This window comes from Chaetodon trifascialis, chromosome 1, assembly GCF_039877785.1.
Source record: "Chaetodon trifascialis isolate fChaTrf1 chromosome 1, fChaTrf1.hap1, whole genome shotgun sequence".
NCBI classification, from domain to species: Eukaryota; Metazoa; Chordata; class Actinopteri; order Chaetodontiformes; family Chaetodontidae; genus Chaetodon; species Chaetodon trifascialis.
This window is the reverse complement of record NC_092056.1, coordinates 33,592,178-33,611,105: the sequence shown is the minus strand read 5'-3', so window position 1 is coordinate 33,611,105 and position 18,928 is coordinate 33,592,178. Positions and strand designations below refer to the sequence as shown.

Sequence of the window (18,928 nt, the reverse complement as noted above, 5' to 3'; positions counted from 1 at the left end):
TCAGAAACACTGTCTTAGAGATATAGGACTTACCCATGGAGTATTTGGCTCTAGTGCATCTTGTCCTCTTGAGTACCTCATACACCTGATGACACAACAAAACATTAAAATATTTAACTGAGCAGATTCATTCTTAAAAAACATGAGAATGTAGGTGAAGATGATTTGAATATTTACTTGTATAATTGCAGGTGGGAGGGAGAATGAAGCAGGCAAACTGATCAGTTCTGTCTTGTCTCACTATGGGGTGTTTCACAAAACACCCATGCAACAAAAAATGCTGCTGGTATGTGTTTTCAAAACATTTTTGTATGTCTGTCCTCTAAGAGGTTGTTGATCAAGTCAGCATAAAATATAATGCACTCCACAGAGTTTCATTGTTGAGAGCTGAAGCTCAGCTGGGAGCCAGCAACTACTGTGATTGAAGAGCTCCATTCAATGATGACAGGCCAAGCACATTGCCCAGTAACTAGCTGCGTAGATGTGCATGTTAATGCAGCAGCACATGTATAATGCAGATTTACAGAATCTACTAGTTTTTTCATGGGAGCCAATCCCATGTAAAGTTACAAAGAAGCAAGGCTTTGTATTGGAGATAAGTACACATCAGGGAGTACAAGGTGCCAGAGCTGTGTTACTAGATGCATGCAGAAAAACACATTTGTCTATACTAAAGGTTGGGACTTTATATCCATTTCCTGCTGAAGGAACCACTTTCCGGCTGCTCATCTACTACAACCAATACTTACTATTGAGCTCCTGGTTTTGCTGTCAAAGAACTTGTCCCTGTCAGACAGATCAAATCTGGCAACAAAGAAAAAAAATACATCTGGTTTTACTTGCAGATCCAGAGTGCAGACTGATTTTTTTCTTTACTTAGTAGAAAGGTGAAATTAAAGACATTCAACATCTGCAGAGTTAAATTCTATGGTGCAGATTACTCTTGTTCATTTTAAAATTGTCCACCTACAATACTAACCTATAAATACTAACCTTTCTGTGCTTAGCCACAACATATTAGGTTTGCTACCTTATAGTTTTTGAAACAATGTCAGAGTTAAGGGGTTACTTGTTATTGATATCGTATTTACCGGGGTCCTAGGTTACCTTCTAGTCTAGCTTAGCATACTAGCTTTGCTTCTAGTCATCCACAGAATCCCTTACAAGAGTAGAATGGTTTACTCTAACTGTGATGTCTCTTGGCATGTCTGTAAGTCAGAAAAGCTTATCTCTGTTACTATACAATAGATTTTGGGACAACTTCACTTCATGTTCCTTTAGAAACACCCTTGACAGGTGGTCTAAGAGTCTATGGATAGATTGTGCTGTATGCTGTACAAATTGTAATAATAATAAGTTTATTTCTATAAAGCAATGATTACAAGGTGCTGTACAAAAGGCAGGCATAAGGCAATTAAAGGACCAAACAAAATAGACTGTAAGGCTATTTTGTACCTTATGATTTAGTGCTACAGTACATTGACTTAACTACTTGCCATAGGCAGATGTAGGAGTAAAAATGTAAGAATGATGGCTCTGAACATTTTGCTGATAAGTTCAATATGAATGTATTGTCAGATATGTTGACATAAAATGTAAAACAAGTGGCTTTACATTTACTCTAAAACCTCTTTTACTACTACAGAGCCATACAGGTGTCACTGGGAGAAAAAAATGTGTGCATGAATAAATTTGAGAGCATAAATTACTTATTTTGTGCAGGAATTAAAAAAATACCTTAGGCAGCAGTCAGACCACATGCATATGAAGGTAATTCTACAGAGAAAAGCACTTGGAAATGTGTGCACTGAAGGCATTTCATCAAAAATACTGAGTGGGCAGCTCCTGTCAGTCAGTTCTTGTTGCTGATAGTGCTTGATGGTCTACTCTGAAACAGGCCAAATCATACTTTTGCTTCCACTGACAGACAGCATTAATCTGAAATTAAACCTGCAATTTTGGGAATTTAGTTTATTTACTAGTATTTAGTCCTGGAGTAACCTCCTCACCACTCGACCACCACTCAACCACCTCAAGAAATCACAGTGCATAATTCAACTTAATAATTGCCTAACTGTTAATGTGGTTTGAAAGACACTTAACAATGGTCTGGAGTGCTTTCACAATTGATGAAGATTAAATGAGGCAGAAGATGTGGAGGGAGCTTTCCTGCTAGCTGTTAGTCAGAGCTGTAAATATAGCAGCCCACTGCCCACTCTCTCCTGCATACATACCAGCAGGTTGACATTTATGCTAAGACGTGTCCTCTCTGACCACTGCCTCAGAAAGTGGATTCACTGTCACTTCACTGTCTTAGTAAATGCATTATTTCTCAATTTTGTCCTCCAATAAAAGTTTGACGAAATGCAAATTACTTTTGTGATTCAGGCTAGCTCTGTTGGTTTCCTCAAAGGGGGAGAAAGCTGAGGGATGCTTCAGCTTTCCTGCCATACTCTTGTCAGACAGCCTCATAGGCTTGATGGGCAATTTTTTAATTCCAATTAACACCTCTGTGGTTGCTACTTCTTTCTGCTGTCACAATAATAAAAGCATGTGAAGTTGCCCACTGTTGCTCCAAAGTGAAATAACATGAATTGTGGAGGGTAAAGCTCTGATTACAAAAATGTCAAGTTTGAGTTTCTTCTTTCCAATTTCAAATTTGCCAGTAACCTAACTAAGGAGAAATTTTACTCACAGATGCTGCTTCTCTCTGGAGAATGGGTGAGAGAGGGATTTGATGCTTTGTGGTCGGTTGGCGTCGACTTTTGGGTGGAGGGGAGCTGTGACTTTGTGAATGAATAATCTGATCTTCTCAACAAGACTACTGCCTTGTTTTACATCGTAAACCTGCAGAAGGGGCAAAAAACTGCATTTAGTTGGAAATGAAGGACTCTGCATGTAATTAATCCCACATTTAAACAGGTGGTCTCACTGAGATCAGAAATTATTTTCCAAGAATTTTCAAAGATTAAAAAATGATATTCTAACTACTTAAATATGATCAGGTAATTTGTCAGTTTTTCCAATAGAGCCTTTGTCTATAAGGTTGTACTTACTCACTTTGAGAGCCCTGAAGGGTTTGGTTATGGACCATTGCAAGGACACTCTATTGTATTCTTGAAAATATTATATATTTTGTTTTATCAGCATTTAAAACAAGCTTGCGTTTCAGTGCAAATCAAAAGCAGACTAAAAGTTTGCAGTGGCCAGAGATATTGTTTATGTACACAGTGCATAGATGAGGACACCTCTAAGCTTAAGAGCACTTGAATTGGAAATAACTAGAAATTACCTAAAATAAAATAGTCCTAAAAAGGACAGTGTGCTATGGTCTAAATCCTGACTGCTGAGGTAGTCCATAGAAACTTGCACAGATCAACTGGGACTCCTGTAATTCTCCTGGATTGGACAATCAACTACGAAGTAGATTGTAGCAAGGTTTGTGCCGCAGTCTTCCCTTGTAAATTCAGAAGAAATTAGTGCACTGGACAAATGTTTGATTCAAATTTTGCATTTCTATCAAAATCGCACTCCAAGGCTTGTAAGAGCTGTCATCACAAAATGGTCTTATGTGGCATTACACAAATTCAAAGGAACAGGAAACATTTATCTTCACACTTTTCACCACTCAGCACTGCATCTCTGTACCTTGACAAATGGACAATTTATTGATGGGTGGAGTACCTTTTTTGTTGGCATCTTGAGTTTCATAAACTCAGCCTCTCGACACAGAATGTTCCAAGGAGCATGGATCTTCAAGAACCCAATTCCAGGGATCTTACTCTGAAATACAACCAAGGTTTGGATATTTAAATACTATTTTTTTTATTTAGCCAGTGCTGAAACATGGGACAGAATTTCTAAAATGTATGAACTACAAAAACTCTGTTGTCTGGTAGAGTCCCAGGAAAAACCTCCGCATCCACTTCAGCACAAACTCAAGTATTTATTGCTACATAGGAGATTGTCTCCACAGCCTCTACTGTTATGTAAAACCTCTCAAATGCTGCCAGACTGACTTCACACCCTTCAGCTCAGCAGACTGATTTGTCTGGATACAGAAATATATAACATCCAATTCAAACAAGCTGACTTACCTTATATATCACACAAATTTGCCCTGTATTTTGTTATAAAATGTTGAAATGGTTTGTTCTGTCTGCTGATTATAAGCAAAGTCTGATAAAGTTAAGAGATTGGAAAACAATGCCGGGGCATTACAGACATTACAAACCAGTCCTCCCCTCAATCATCATGAGCAATGTGAGATTACTCCACACTAAGTCGAAAGAGCTACAAGTGCTGACTCTGCACCAGATGAAATTCCGGGAGAGTTGCATCATGTTATTCATGGAGACATGGCTAACCATGTTACCGTGCTTCAGACACAAACGCTGCATCGGATGGTTTCAAGACCATTTTTCAAGGTGGAAATGAAAAAGACCAAGTTTCAAGGTGGAAATGAAAAAGGAGAACATGTAAGAGGAAACCTTTTGGGCACAAAGAACAACTCTGAAGTAAGTACAGTGAGCTGTTAGCATGAGGAATTATTGCATATTATTAGTGTTACATATCACCCCTTTGTAAATGCAGATGCTGCACCTGATGTCATCCACCTGTCACAAACAGGCTGCACACGCAACATCAACATGCCCTCCTTATTTCTGGGGACTTTGATCATGCCTCTCTGTCCTCCACTCTGCCCACATTCACTTGGTATGTTTAATGCTACACCAGAGACAAGGATTTGTTTTACGCCAACACCAAAGAGGCATATAACACATCATCTCTCCCACCCTTGGAGAGATCTGATTACAACCTGTTGCACCTCCTGCCTGTGTACAGACCTCTCATACACAGGCAGCCAGCTGTCACTTGCACAGTGAAAAGATTGTCCAATGAGGCTGTTAATGCTTTCAGGGACTATTGTGATACGACTGTGTCGCATGTCCTGTTCATGGGGAGGACATTGACAGTCTCACACACTATGTAATGGACTATATCGTCTGTGTGGAGAATGCTGTACCCTCTAGAACTGTTGTTCAATTCAATTCAATTCAATTCAATTCAATTCAATTCAATTCAATTCAATTCAATTCAATTCAATTCAATTCAAATAGCGCCAAATCACAGCAGAAGTTGTCTCAGGACACTTTCTAGATTGAGCTGGTACAGACCAAACTCTTTTAACTACAGAGACCCAACAATTCCCTCATGAGCAAACACTTGCCAACAGTGGTGAGGAAAAACTTCCTTTTAACAGGCAGAAACCTCAGGCAGAACCAGACTCTGGGTGGGTGGCCATCTGCCTCGACCGGTTGGGTGAGAGAGAGAGCAAGAGAGAGAGGGTGAGAGACAGACAGAGAGAGACAGACAGAAATGCAATCACAGTAACAGTGACAGTGGATGTAATAATAATGGATTTTGTTTTTTCCAAACTGTTGCTGCTGAAACCTCCATTGCCTGCCACCCTGACATACAGTCCATTTGGAAAGTATCAACAACCCTTCACATTTCCCACATTTTGTTATGTTACAGCCTTTTTTTCCAAAATGGATTAAATTCCTTTTTTGTTTCATCAATCTGTGCACAATACCCCATAATGACATAATGAAGTGAAAAAGGTTACTCAGAAATTGTTGCAAATAAATTAAAAATAAAAAACAGGAATATTGAAAGTACATAAGTATTCACACCCTTTGCTATGACACTCAAAATTGAGCTCAGGTGCATTCTGTTTCCCCTGATCATCATTGACATGTTTCTACAACCTGATTGGAGTCCACCTGTAGTAAATTCAATTGATTGGACATGACTTGAAATGGCACACACTTGTCTATATAAGGTCCCATTGTTGACAGTGCATATCAAAGCAGAAACCAAGCCATGAAGTCAAAGGAATTGTCTGTAGGCCTCCGAGACAGGATTGTATCAAGGCACAGATCTGGGGAATGGTACAAAAATATTTTCACAGCACACAGCGTCCCGAAGAGCACAGTGGTCTCCATCATTCATACATGGAAGAAGTTTGGAACCACCAGGACTCTTCCTACAGCTATCCGCCCAGCCAAACTGAGCAATCGGGTGAGAAGGGCCTTGGTCAGGAAGGTGACCAAGAACCCAATGGTCACTCTGACAGAGCTCCAGCATTCAACTGTGTAGATGGGAGAACCTACGGGAAGGACAACCATCTCTGCAGCACTCTACCAATCAGGCTTTTATGGTAGACTGGCCAGATGGAAGCCTCTAAACCAGGCATCACCAAATAGTGGACATGGTGATGGTTCTTACTGGTCCTGTGATCAATCTGATAAATTCACGAGAATAGATAATTTTCATGGAGCACTTTTTCCGATGATCGCGGCTATAGACAGCGGGCGCTACTTCAGTTAATACGACAATAGCTTCACTCAGTTCGGTCAATCAAATCGTTTTTTACCCTGCGCGGCCAGCACAACAGACCAGAGAGGAAGAGACAGTGATGACAGCATGGCTTGCCCCAAAAGAAGGGAGGCTGATACGGAAAACCATCCTGATGTCAACGTCAACAGCAACCAGAAAATCAGAAATATTAGCAGATGATGAACTGTAAGAACAACTTTTTATTTATCCTTTTTTTTGAAGATGTTGACTTTTTTTTTGCTTGAAAAGTAGGCCTTCAATTCTTTAGGCTGGGGCCACTTTAATTAAAGAGAAAAGGGTTATTCAGCTCTATTTACACTTTTTTGTTTATTTTATTCTGAGGTTTCTGCTTTCTTTAATCTGAAATACATTATTAAATAAATTTACTTGCCTGGGAGTACTCTTATTTGTGGTGAAAGAGCTAGCTGTGCACTCACTTAAACATTTCCTTTGAAAATTGATAATAAATATTGTTGAAACCATATGCAAATGTGGACATAGGGGAAGGCTTTTAGACACAAGCTGGACTTCGGTTCAGACCTTTTACTTGGAGGAAATCTTGATAACTGTGATGGTTGTGGTTTTGTCACTATGTGTATTTTCTGATTCTGCTCTTTGTGTTCACGCCCATGGCAGGTTGGAGCGGGAAAGGGGGGCGGGCCAATCGTTTAGGGGAGCTGGCTCCGGAGGCGCACCTGTTCCTCATCTGCTAATCAACTCGGCTTCTTAAGCTGCCTCGTGCCTCACTCTGGTGCCGGACTATTGTTTCAGCTTCTCTAGTGTGCTGTTCTCCTGATTGATCGGCTCGTCTCTCGCTCTCGCTTCTCCTGAGTGCTTTGTGTTTCCTTTTGATTTTTCACTGTGCGATTTTTCATAGTCGCCCTTAGTTTTGCATTTTGTGTTTTTTCTCCCAGCCTTCTTCTGGTGAGTTTTGTGTTTCGTGTTATTTTGTTACTTTGTCTTTCATACCGTTTTCTCCCTGTTGTGGTGATTTTTCGTTTTTTCAGCTTGTGAGCTTTTTTCCCTGTTCTCAGGAGATTTGTGTTGCTACTTTGTTTAATAAATTGATTGGTTTTCATATCTGCATTTTTGGGTCCTGGCCTTCCTTGTCTCCGACCGTAACAATAACTGGACCTCAGTGACTTTTACTTGAATACCCCTGCTCTAGACTTAGACTGATCCAAATTTGGGAAATTATTCCATTGCAGCAGTAGTTTAAACATACAAGCACAAAATACATACAAGAAGAAGAATAAGGATGAGAATGAAAAACTAACACTAAGAGAAAAAATGTTCTTAATGTTCTTAAAAAATATAACTAAGCGTATTGTATATAGTATAAACATGGAATAACAGAAATTCTAAACTAAGTACAACTAAATATATAGTTATATAATATGCATTAGAATATATATGTTACTGTATATGTTATTACAACAACATAATGGAAATACAATTTAACTACGTATATAAACAAACATTTACAGCAGTTCCTAAGAGGCATAAAGTGAGCCAGCACTATAAACTATATACCAAAAAAATACTCTAATATTCAGTAAGAGGCACATGACAGCCTGCTTTGAGTTTGCCAAAAAGCACCTAAAGGACTCTCAGACCATGAGAAACAAGATTCTCTGGTCTGATGAAACAAAGTTTGAACTCTTTGGCCTGAATGCCAAGCATCACGTCTGGAGGAAACCAGGTACGTCTCATCACCTGGCTAATACCATCCCAAAGGTGAAGCATGGTGACAGCATCATGTTGTGGGGATGTTTTTCAGTGGCAGGAACTGGGAGACTAGTCAGGATCGAGGGAAAGATGAATGGAGCCAAGTACAAAGAGATCCTTAATGAAAACCTGCTCAAGAGTGCTCCGGATCTCAGACTGGGGTGAAGGTTTACCTTCCAACAACCCTAAGCACACAGCCAAGACAACGAAGGAGTGGTGTCAAGACAAGTTTGTGAATGTCCTTGAGTGGCCCAGCCAGAACCCAGACTGAACATCTCCGAAAATAGCTGCACAGCGACGCTCCCCATTTAACCTGACACAGCTTGAGAGTATCTGCAGAGAAGAATGGGAGAAATACCCCAAACACAGGTGTGCCAGGCTTGCAGCATCATAGAAGACTTGAGGCTGTAATCGCTGCCAAGGGTGCCTCAACGAAGTACTGAATAAAGGGTGTGAACACTTATGTAGATGCCATATTTTAGTTTTTTATTTTTAATAAGTTAGCAAAAATTTCAAAAAAACAAAAAACAACTTTTTTCATTTTGTCATTATGAGGTACTGTGTGTAGATTGATCGGACAAAAAAAGCAATTTAATCCATTTTGGAAAAAGGCTGTAACATAAAAAAATGTGGGGAAAGTGAAGGGGTGTGAATACGTTCCAAATGCGCTGTATGTCAGGGTGGGGCAGTATGCAAGGCCTGCAGGCAATGGAGGTTGCAGCAGCAAGTACTGGACATGGGGAGGGCCAAATGAGTGAATGCATTGTACACTCCCCTCCCACAACATTCAGCTCATAGCCACTGAGGAGGATCAAGGCATGAAAGGCTGCAAGTCCAGACGGCATTAGCTCAAGGCTCATCATGTTCTGTGCAGACCAGTTGTGCAGGCTAGTCAAGCAAATTTTAGCCTGAAGCTAGGTATAGTGACACAGCTGTCGGGAGTATCCTGAGTAGGCTGCTAGGCACAGTCTTTTAAAGTAGCTGTAATAAATCATCTTCCTAAAAAAGCCTCCACTTCATCCAGGAGTTTTAGCCAACTATAAACCTATATCTAACATCCCCTTTCTCTCTAAAATCCTTGAAGGAGCAATCGCTAATCAGTTGAGTGACTTTCATCATAATGATAGTTTATTTGAAGATTTCCAGTCAGGATCATCATAACACAGAGACAGCACTGGTTAAAGCCACAAATCACCTTCGAATTGCATCAGGCAAAGGATTTGTCTCTATACTAGTCTTGTTAGATCTGCTGTATTCGACACCATTGACCATGATATCCTATTACAGATACCGGAACACTTCATTGGCATTAAGGGAACTCCACTAAGCTGGTTTAAATCCTACTTTTCAGATCAATTTCAATTTATACATGTTAATGATGATTCCTCATGCAGTTTCTCATGCAGTTCTGCAGGGTACAGTACTTGGACTGATTCTTCTCACCCTATATATGCTTCCTTTGGGCAAAATTATCAGGAAACACACCATAAATTTTGACTGCTATGTATATGATTACCCAGCTATATTTATTGGTGAAGACAGATGAAACCAATCAGTTAACTTAACTCCAAGCATGTTTTAAGGACATAAAGACCTGGATGAACTGCAACTTTTTGTTACTACATTTGGATGAAACTGAAGTCATAGTATTTGGCCCTAAACACCTTAGAAACTCACTATCTGATGATATAGCAACTATGAATGGCATTGCGCTGGCCTTCAGCACCATTATGAGGAACCTGGGAGTTATCTTTGTTCAGAATATATCCTTTGACTCAAAATGATGTAGAAATACTAGTACACATATTTGTTACTTCAAGTCTTGATTATTGCGATTCCTTACTATCAAGCTGGATCTATGTTGCTGAAAAATGAGGAAAAGAGATCATATTTCTCTGATATTAGCCACTCTGCTCTAGCTCCCTGTAAAATCCAGAATTGAATTTTCCTTACCTACAAAGTCATAAAGGAACAGGCACCATACTATCTTAAAGAGCTCAGAGCGCCCTATTACCTCACTAGAACACTGCATTCCCAGAATGGAGGCTTATTTATGGTTCCCAAAATCTCCAAAAGCCCAATGGGAGCCAGCAACAAGCTTAACCCCTGTGGAACCGTCTTCTAGTCTTTGTTCGGGAGGCAGACACCCTCTCTACATTTAAAAGCAGGCTTAAAACTTTCCTTTTTGATGAATCTTACATTCAGGGCTGGCTCAGGCTTGCCTTGGACCAGACACTAGTTATGGTACTATAGGATTAGACTTCCAGGGGACTTCCAATGATACACCAAGCTCCTCTGTTTTTCTCTCCTTCTCCATCTGTATGGATTCATGTCTTACTCAGGCATATTACTGATTTATCTTCTTCCCTGGAGTCTTTGTGCTTTCTCATCTCACAGGTTTGTATGGATAATGGTTGAACTGGTATTGTGGATTAATTGTGCTTCCTGACGTGGCCTGCCTGACATCCACTGCAACTGCTATTAGTATTAGTCATACTTCCATTATTATTAGTTCCATAGTGTTGTATTATATATATACTCTCTGTTGCTAATACACGCACACGCACACACACACACACACACACACACACACACACACACACACACACACACACACATCACAAATATATCATATACGTATACACTATGCTATATGCTATACTTAAAAGTCTATTGTTAGAGTTCTCATTGTTACTGTGATTGCATTTTTGTCAACCTCTCAGCCAGAGCCTGGTTCCGCTTATGAGGGAATTGCTGGGTCTCTGTGGATAAACAGTATGGTCTGTACCAGCTCAATATGGGAAGTGTCTTGAGACAACTTTTGTTGTGATTTGGCACTATATATATAACATTGAATTGTTATATATATAGTGGGGTACCAACTATATGGAAAGTGTCCTGAGACAACTTCTGTTGTGATTTGGCGCTATACGAATTGAATTGAATTGAATTGAATTGAATTGAATTGAATTGAATTGAATTGAATTGAATTGAATTGAATTGAATTGAATTGAACTGAATTGAAGTGAAGTGAAGTGAAGTGAAGTGAAGTGAAGTGAAGTGAAGTGAAGTGAAGTGAATTGAATACCAGTGCCAAAGATTCTGCACCCCAAGGACCTCAAAAGCTACAGGCTGGTGGCAATCATCCCTGTGGTTCTTGTCCATCTCTGCCCCTGGCAAGCCCATCAATTCACCCATTTTTTACCTGGAAATGAAAGGGAGCACTATGAGAATCATGTTCGTTGATTTCTCCAGTGTCTTCAGCTCCATACAGCCAATACTTCTGAGGGACAAATTGAAGCACACAGGGGTGGACCACCACCTCACAGCGTGGATCATGGACTGGATGGATGGATCTCATCAACTGACCACAGTATATGAGGACACAGGACTGTGAGTCAACTTGTTTGGCTCCAGCACAGGGTCCCTACCAGAGACAGTCCTGGCTCCCTTCCTCTTCACCATCTATACTGCAGACTGCACCCACAAATCAGCCAACTACGACCTGTGAAAGTTCTCTGATAACACTGCAATTGTTGGTCTCGTAACAGATGGGGATGACAAGAAGTATAGAGAACCGATGCAGGGATTTGAGGACTGGTTCCAGGAGAACTGCCTCCTGAAAAATGCAATACACTGCATACCAAAGAGCTGGTGGTAGACTTTTCAAGTGCAACCACTCGCCTTTTATGTGAAGATCCAGGAACACTGAGATGGTGGAATTTTGCAATATTTGGGTGTCACTTGAATTATAAACTGGACTGGAGTGCAGGTGGAACTCCTGAGGACCTTTTTTGTGGAGGATGTGGAGGATAATGGCTAAACTATCATCCCTGATAGAGAACATGTCTCACCCCATGCAGGACACTCAGACAGCAATGGGCAGCTCTTTAAGTGACAGGCTACTTCACCAGTGTGTGAAGGAGAGAAACTGCCAGTTCTTCAATCGTGCTGCTGCTAAAATTCAACCATTGTTGAACGTCTCTTCTTCTGCCTTTTCATACACGTTAAACTCCATCATTGCATCAGGTGGAGAGACATACTGATTTGATTGACTCTTGTATGACTTTGATTATAACTGTATCTGTATCTTTAGCTCATAAATAACAGATGACTATTTTGTTGCAAGTAGCCCCTGTTCTATAGTGCAAAATTCATTACATTGATAATAGCAGGGTGATTGATCTGGCAAAGACATGGAAATGGAATTTAATTCTACAGTAACTCTCTCAAACAAACAAATGCCAAGAAGTTCCAGTCCTGTCAAATCTCCACTATCAGTCAAATGAACTTAATCTGTCCTGAGACCTGCCACATGTTATATAGGATAGCATTATCACGTTCTCTAGCACATTCATTCTTAACTACGAACAGGGGGTTAGTGAAGGTTTGGTTTCCTGCATACCCCAAAGTTTTGTGCTCAGGGCTATTTCAAGAGTAATATTCTGCATTTAAAGAGCTTGGACTTTGGTGGTGTCTTAAGAAAAGGGGTAAAAGCTTAAACCAAAGACACACATAAAATTCTAATGTAAGCTGCAAACATTAGCATCTAGCTAACAAGCTTACAACCTACAGTTGTAACTTAGCGTTTTACTTCCAAGGACAAGTTATTATTAACTAATTATTAACTAATTGCATTAGTTTGTGAGGTTATAGTTTAAAAAAACTAAAAATTGAAAACTGTTATATATGATATAATATATAATATGAACAAGCGTCTCAGTGAAACCCACTGTTTGTTTAAAAAAAATATGGCTGATCTTACCATCCATCCATCTATGCCGCTTATCCCTTTCGGGGTCGCGGGGGGGCCTATCTCGGCTGTCAACAGGCGAGAGACGGGGTACACCCTGGACCAGTCGCCAGCCGATCACAGGGCACATACACGCAACCATTCACACTCACACTCACACCTAGGGGCAATTTAGAGTCACCAATCAACCTAATGAGCATGTTTTGTCTGTGCCGGAGCCGGAGTACCCGGAGAGAACCCACGCATGCACGGGCAGAACATGCAAACTTCACACAGAAAGGCCCGACCCAGGAATCGAACCTACGACCTTCTTGCTGTGAGGCACACGCACTACCTGCTGCGCCACCGTGCAGCTGGCTGATCATACATTTTTCCCTTTCATACATACATCAGGCTACTCGACACTCAGGCTACACGAATAACTGTTTCTACACCGCAATTCAAGAATAATGGGCCTCATTTACCAACTGTTTTTAAGTAGAAAATGTCTTTCTTAAAACAACTGACATTCACCAAGATTTTCTTATTTGGGATTTGTTTAGGTAAAAACAGAAAGAGCACACTTGCACACATTTGAGTTCTGACATGACAAAATCCTGGAAAAGGCTCAAAAACAACTGCTGAATGTGAGAGTAACAGGGGCGGAGGTACGGCGGGCATGGACGGCGGTACGCCCGCCAAGATTGACAGCTTGCTCGCCCAATCAGAAATTCAAATAAAAAAAACAAACAAACAAACAAAAAAAAAACGATTTTCGCAGTTATATCCCAGCTATGTCGCAGTTATGTAAACGGGACAACCTACACCCCAACCAGGAGGGTTTATGGCTTTTATCAGTCAACATTGACCTCACTGTCCGGTCCTGCACTTCAGCCACCTCCTGACTAACGGGTATGACTCATACACACAAGCACTCTGCTCCACACTCGCCCTCACCCTCACCCACTACATGTTTCACCCACACCATGCACACCTTCCTGGCAGTAACCCCCTCTTCTCCACCGAAACCTCAGGACATTCACATCATTACATCAATCACTTCACACAGACATTCAAAGCCCAAGACTGTTTTTAGACCCAGCACTGTTTTTACCATTTCTTTAAAACATCATGATGAGTGCACATTCAGCACAGCTATCAAATTGGCTGTGCTGAATGTGCGCTCTCTTTTAAACAAATCTTTTATCATAAATGACTTAATTTTAGACAAAAACCTAGATGGTATTCTCCTTACAGAGACATGGCTCAGCACTGACGCACCTGTTGTTCTCACTGAGGCTTCCCCACCAAATTTTAACTTTTTATTCTCTACTAGGGGGGGCAAAAAGGGAGGCGGCACTGCATCTATCACTAGAACTACAATGTCTGCAAATGCAGTTCCTTTTAACAGTTTTACATCATTTGAGCACCATGCCTTTGTTTTTAGCAGTCCCCCTATTCTTTGCATAATGGTCTACAGACCACCCCAGTATTCATCCTCTTTTACCAGTGAGTTCTTATCAATCATTCACACCACCTACAACAGGATTTTAATAGCTGGTGATTTTAATCTACACATTGACAACAACTCAGACCCAGTATCCAGAGAATTTTTAAACCTCTTAAACTGTATGAATTTTAAACAGCACGTTACACAGCCGACCCACAGCAGGGGGCACACCCTGGACCTGATCATAACTTATGGCCTGTCTGTGGGGGTGTCCTCTGTTGTGGATCTGGCTGTGTCCGATCACTCATGTGTGTTTTTTAACATTGCCAGTTTTATTCAGCGGGAGGCACCAGTGAGAATAGTGAGGAAACGCTACCTAACTCCCTGAAGTGGCTGCAAATTTTATCCAGATTTTACAGAGCACTCCTGCAGAGATTTTACCAGCACCCTGTGATTTTATCGTTGACAATTTCAACAGTAATCTGAAGTCAACGCTGGACTCAGTGGCTCCTCTTTTAACAAAAACAATTAGGAAAAAAACCTACACCTCCATGGAGAAATGAAGATATTAAGTATCTGAAAAGAAACTGCAGGAGTGCTGAGAGGAAATGGAGAAAATCAGAACTGACAGTCCACTATGAAATTTTACGTCATCACCTCAAAACTTACAATAACACCATTAAACAGGCAAGAATTTCTCACTTCAAAAAGCTAATCTCTGACCACAAAAATAATCCCAAATTTCTCTTCTCCACAATTGATCTTTTAATAAACAGTCATTTTAATAGACCTCATAAGACAATAACAAATACCCTGTGTGAAGACTTTGCAGACCACTTCAGGTGCAAAATTGATAACATCAGATCCAGTCTTTTATCTCAACAGGTTTTAACTACCAATACGTCTGGATCACAGGTATTACCTGAGGAAACACTGGAGAGTTTTGCCCTGGTTGACGCAAGGACACTTGGTCGAGTTTTCTCCCAGGTAAACCCCACAACCTGCCTTTTAGATCCAATTCCCACACCGTTTTTTAAAATGCTCTATGGAACAGCTGTTATACATGGTGAATTGCTCTCTTCAGACGGTCTTCCCTGCCTCCTTTAAAACGGCGGTGGTGAAGTCCCTTCTGAAGAAGAGCAATTTAGACCCCAATATTCTTAATAACTACCGACCTGTATCCAACTTACCTTTTTTAAGTAAAATTTTAGAAAAACTGATTTTTAACCAAGTAAATGATTTTTTAAATAAAAAGAACATTTTAGAAAGGTATCAGACTGGTTTTAGGATGAACCACAGTACTGAGACAGCTCTATTAAAGATTCTAAATGATATCAGATGCAACTTAGATAAACACAAGCTCACAGTCTTGGTACTACTGGATCTAACTGCCGCCTTTGATACAGTAGACCATCACATTTTATTAAACAGACTGAGGCACCTGGTCGGCCTCTCAGGTACTGCTTTTAACTGGTTCGTCTCATACCTCACTGACCGACACTTCTTTGTAAGTTGGGATGCATGTTCCTCAGGTACCCATGAGATCAAGTGTGGGGTTCCCCAGGGGTCAATTTTAGGTCCAACTCTTTTTAATCTGTACATGCTACCCCTCGGGGACGTCATCAGGAGGCACGGCATCAGCTTCCATAGTTATGCTGATGATACGCAACTGTACATTGCCGTGTCTCCTGATGACACAGGGCCTATTGATGCCCTTTTTAACTGTATTTTAGACATCAAGTCATGGATGGCAGAAAATTTCCTTCAGCTCAATCAGGACAAAACAGAAGTCTTAGTCATTGGTCCTGAAGGCCAGAGAGAGAAACTTTTACCAAAACTACAAGATCTGAAACCAACACATTCTGTAAAAAGTCTGGGCGTGATTTTTGACTCTGAGCTTACTTTTATTCCACACATCAAAATAAAAGTAGCCAGAGTCCGCCCGTTTCTCTCTCAGGCCAGCACGGAGGTGCTGATGCATGCTTTTATCTCTTGTCGCTTAGATTATTGTAATGCCCTGCTCTCTGGTCTTCCCAAAAAGAGTATCTCAAATTTTCAATTACTACAGAACTCAGTCACTCGCGTGCTGACAAGGACCAGAGGGCGGGAGCACATTACACGAGTTTTAAAATCGCTGCATTGGCTCCCCGTGTGTTTCAGGATAGATTTTAAGGTTCTTTTATTAGTTTTCAAATGTCTTAACGGTCTCGGGCCTTCTTATTTATCTGACCTACTTTTACCATATCAACCCTCGCTGACCCTGAGGTCCTCCGGCTCCAGCCTCTTAACCATACCAAAAGTAAGAACTAAAACACACGGGGAGGCGGCATTTAGTCATTATGGCCCCCGACTGTGGAACAGCCTGCCGGAGAACCTCAGGGCCGCAGAGACTGTTGATGTCTTTAAAAAGAGGCTCAAGACTCACTTTTTTAATCAGGCTTTAAATTGATATGTTTGATTATCTCATTCCTTTAATCAGGCTTCTTATCATATTTTAGTTGTATGTTTTAACGACATGACTATTTACTATTTATTTCATTTACTCAGTTTATTTATATTTTATCTATAGCTTTCATTTATAGTTTATTTACTATTTATTTCCTTTACTACTCTTATTTCATTCAATGTTCATGTTTTATATGTTGTATTATTTTACTTATTGTCTTATGAACTTTTCTTCTTTTAAATTTTTATTTTATTTTATTTTATTTTATTTTATTTTATTTTATTTTATTTTATTTATTTATTTATTTATTTATTTTTTAATTCCAGTGTTTCCTCGGCAGGTCCTCCACACTGAGAGATGTGTCTGATCTGTTGCAGGGGGCGCTGTCCTCGGGCCCTCTTGGCCCGGCTGGTTGGGGGACTCCCTACCTTGGTGTGGGGTCCACCGGTCTTGTCGGGCTCGGGTGGGCCCGGGTGCGGGTGCCCCCTGTGCTCACAGTTCCTGATGTCTCTCGGTGTGGACGACCCCAAAGGTGGCATTCTCCTCAGTCATTAGTGCCCTGTCATGTCTCGTTACCCCTGCTATTGTCTGCAGTAAGAATGTGTATGTGTGTGTGTGTGTGTGTGTGTGTGTGTGTGTGTATGTATGTGCGTGTGTGTATGCATGTAGTTGAGGGTGGGTGTTTGTACATACGGAGGGTGGGAGGGATGGGATTTTATTGTTGCTTTATTTTGATTTATATTGTTTTTAAATCCTGTGAAGCACTTTGTGTTGCATTTTAATATGTATGAAAAGTGCTATAGAAATAAAGTTTGATATTATGAAAAACTCGCTTCTCTGGTGCTGCCACACACATACACTGGGCTCTATTTTCGACTCCGCCGCCTGTGCAGCGCAGGCGCAGTGCAAAGTCAGGTCTGCTGCGCCGATGGGGCGTGGTGGCGCAGACTTAGGTATTTACGTGCACTGCGCCGCTGGCGGATCTCCTCCTCCTTCTCATCTCAGTCCCACCCAGCGGCACAACTCGGAAAGGGGGGGGGAGAACTCGTAGAGTGGGTTTGACACAGCCGAGTCAAATCTTCACCAATCACAGCAGCTCCTCGCCTCACCTTTAGGAACGCCGCTAGCGAGGCGCGTGGCAAGTTTCCAGGAGACTGACGTCACTCATGTCTCCTGACACCCGTATTACTTTGCACACCCGTTTGTATATACTGTTTATTTTTTCTCAGTATATATATATTGTTTTATATTCTGTTCTATATTTTGTGGTATATTTTGTTTATATATATATTCTCAATATAAATATTTTGTTTTTATATTTGCTTTTTATATATATAGTTCTCTCTCTTTTCTTTCTTTTCTAATTTTATTCTAATTCTATTCTTGTAAGGAGCACTGCAACAAAAACAATTTCCCCTCGGGATAAATAAAGGACTTCTGATTCTGATTCTGATTCTGATGTCTAAATATGAGGTCCTTAGATGGTAAATCCTCGGCCTCCTGCTCCTCCTCCTCAAAGCAATGATGTACTCCATCTTTGTAAATAACGGTAAGCATTACAATGATAACATTTGTATTTGGAATGAAATGACGTGCGTAATAGCGGAAAACGATCATCACTTCCGTTTTTTCCATGTGTCTGTCTCTCTGTCTCTCGAGTGCTCTGAGATAGATGCAGTATATATGCTCTGTAGGATGCCACGGCTATTTCTGGTTGCCACAGCGACGTTAACCGATTAGTTCGCATCCCTGTTTCACCTGTGTACATTCGGTCAGGGTGGGTGACCATTACGCGTGCCAAACGCGCTTGTATGTGCTGACTCAGACAGTTGCATTGAATCATTGCTGTTGCTAATTATTGACCTGATTATTCACCTAGCAGCCACCCATCCAGAGGGGTGTCCCCCTGAGAGACTGTAGGGATGCTAGAATTCGCCACGATGAACGAGTCATGTGCCGACCCGGGGAAAGTGGCATACACGTTTGTCACCAGGCAATCTGAGTCACAGATCACCAGACATCCCTGTGTCACCTGTGTACATTTAGTCAGGTTGAGTGACCATTACGCGTGCCGAACGCGCTTTCGATGTGGTCACAGGAGATACGGATCAAAATATATAAATTTAGGTCTGACTGTATGCGCTGACTCAGACAGTTGCATTGAACTGCG

At 40.9% G+C, this 18,928-nt stretch overlaps 1 protein-coding gene and 1 pseudogene across 1 annotated transcript in view; one reads left to right on the top strand and one right to left on the bottom strand.

Moving 5' to 3' along the window:
• The window catches only part of ano1a (anoctamin 1, calcium activated chloride channel a), a 109,020-nt gene that overhangs the window by 66,694 nt on the left and 23,398 nt on the right, over window positions 1–18,928 (bottom strand). The window contains exons 4-7 of the mRNA XM_070963705.1: window positions 3,685–3,783; window positions 2,696–2,847; window positions 750–804; window positions 34–85 (exon numbers count right to left, since the gene is read on the bottom strand). Coding sequence (XP_070819806.1) covers window positions 34–85; window positions 750–804; window positions 2,696–2,847; window positions 3,685–3,783 — 358 coding nt within the window. The remainder of the gene's footprint in view (window positions 1–33; window positions 86–749; window positions 805–2,695; window positions 2,848–3,684; window positions 3,784–18,928) is intronic.
• On the top strand, window positions 5,887–8,252 carry LOC139330833 (uncharacterized; annotated as a pseudogene).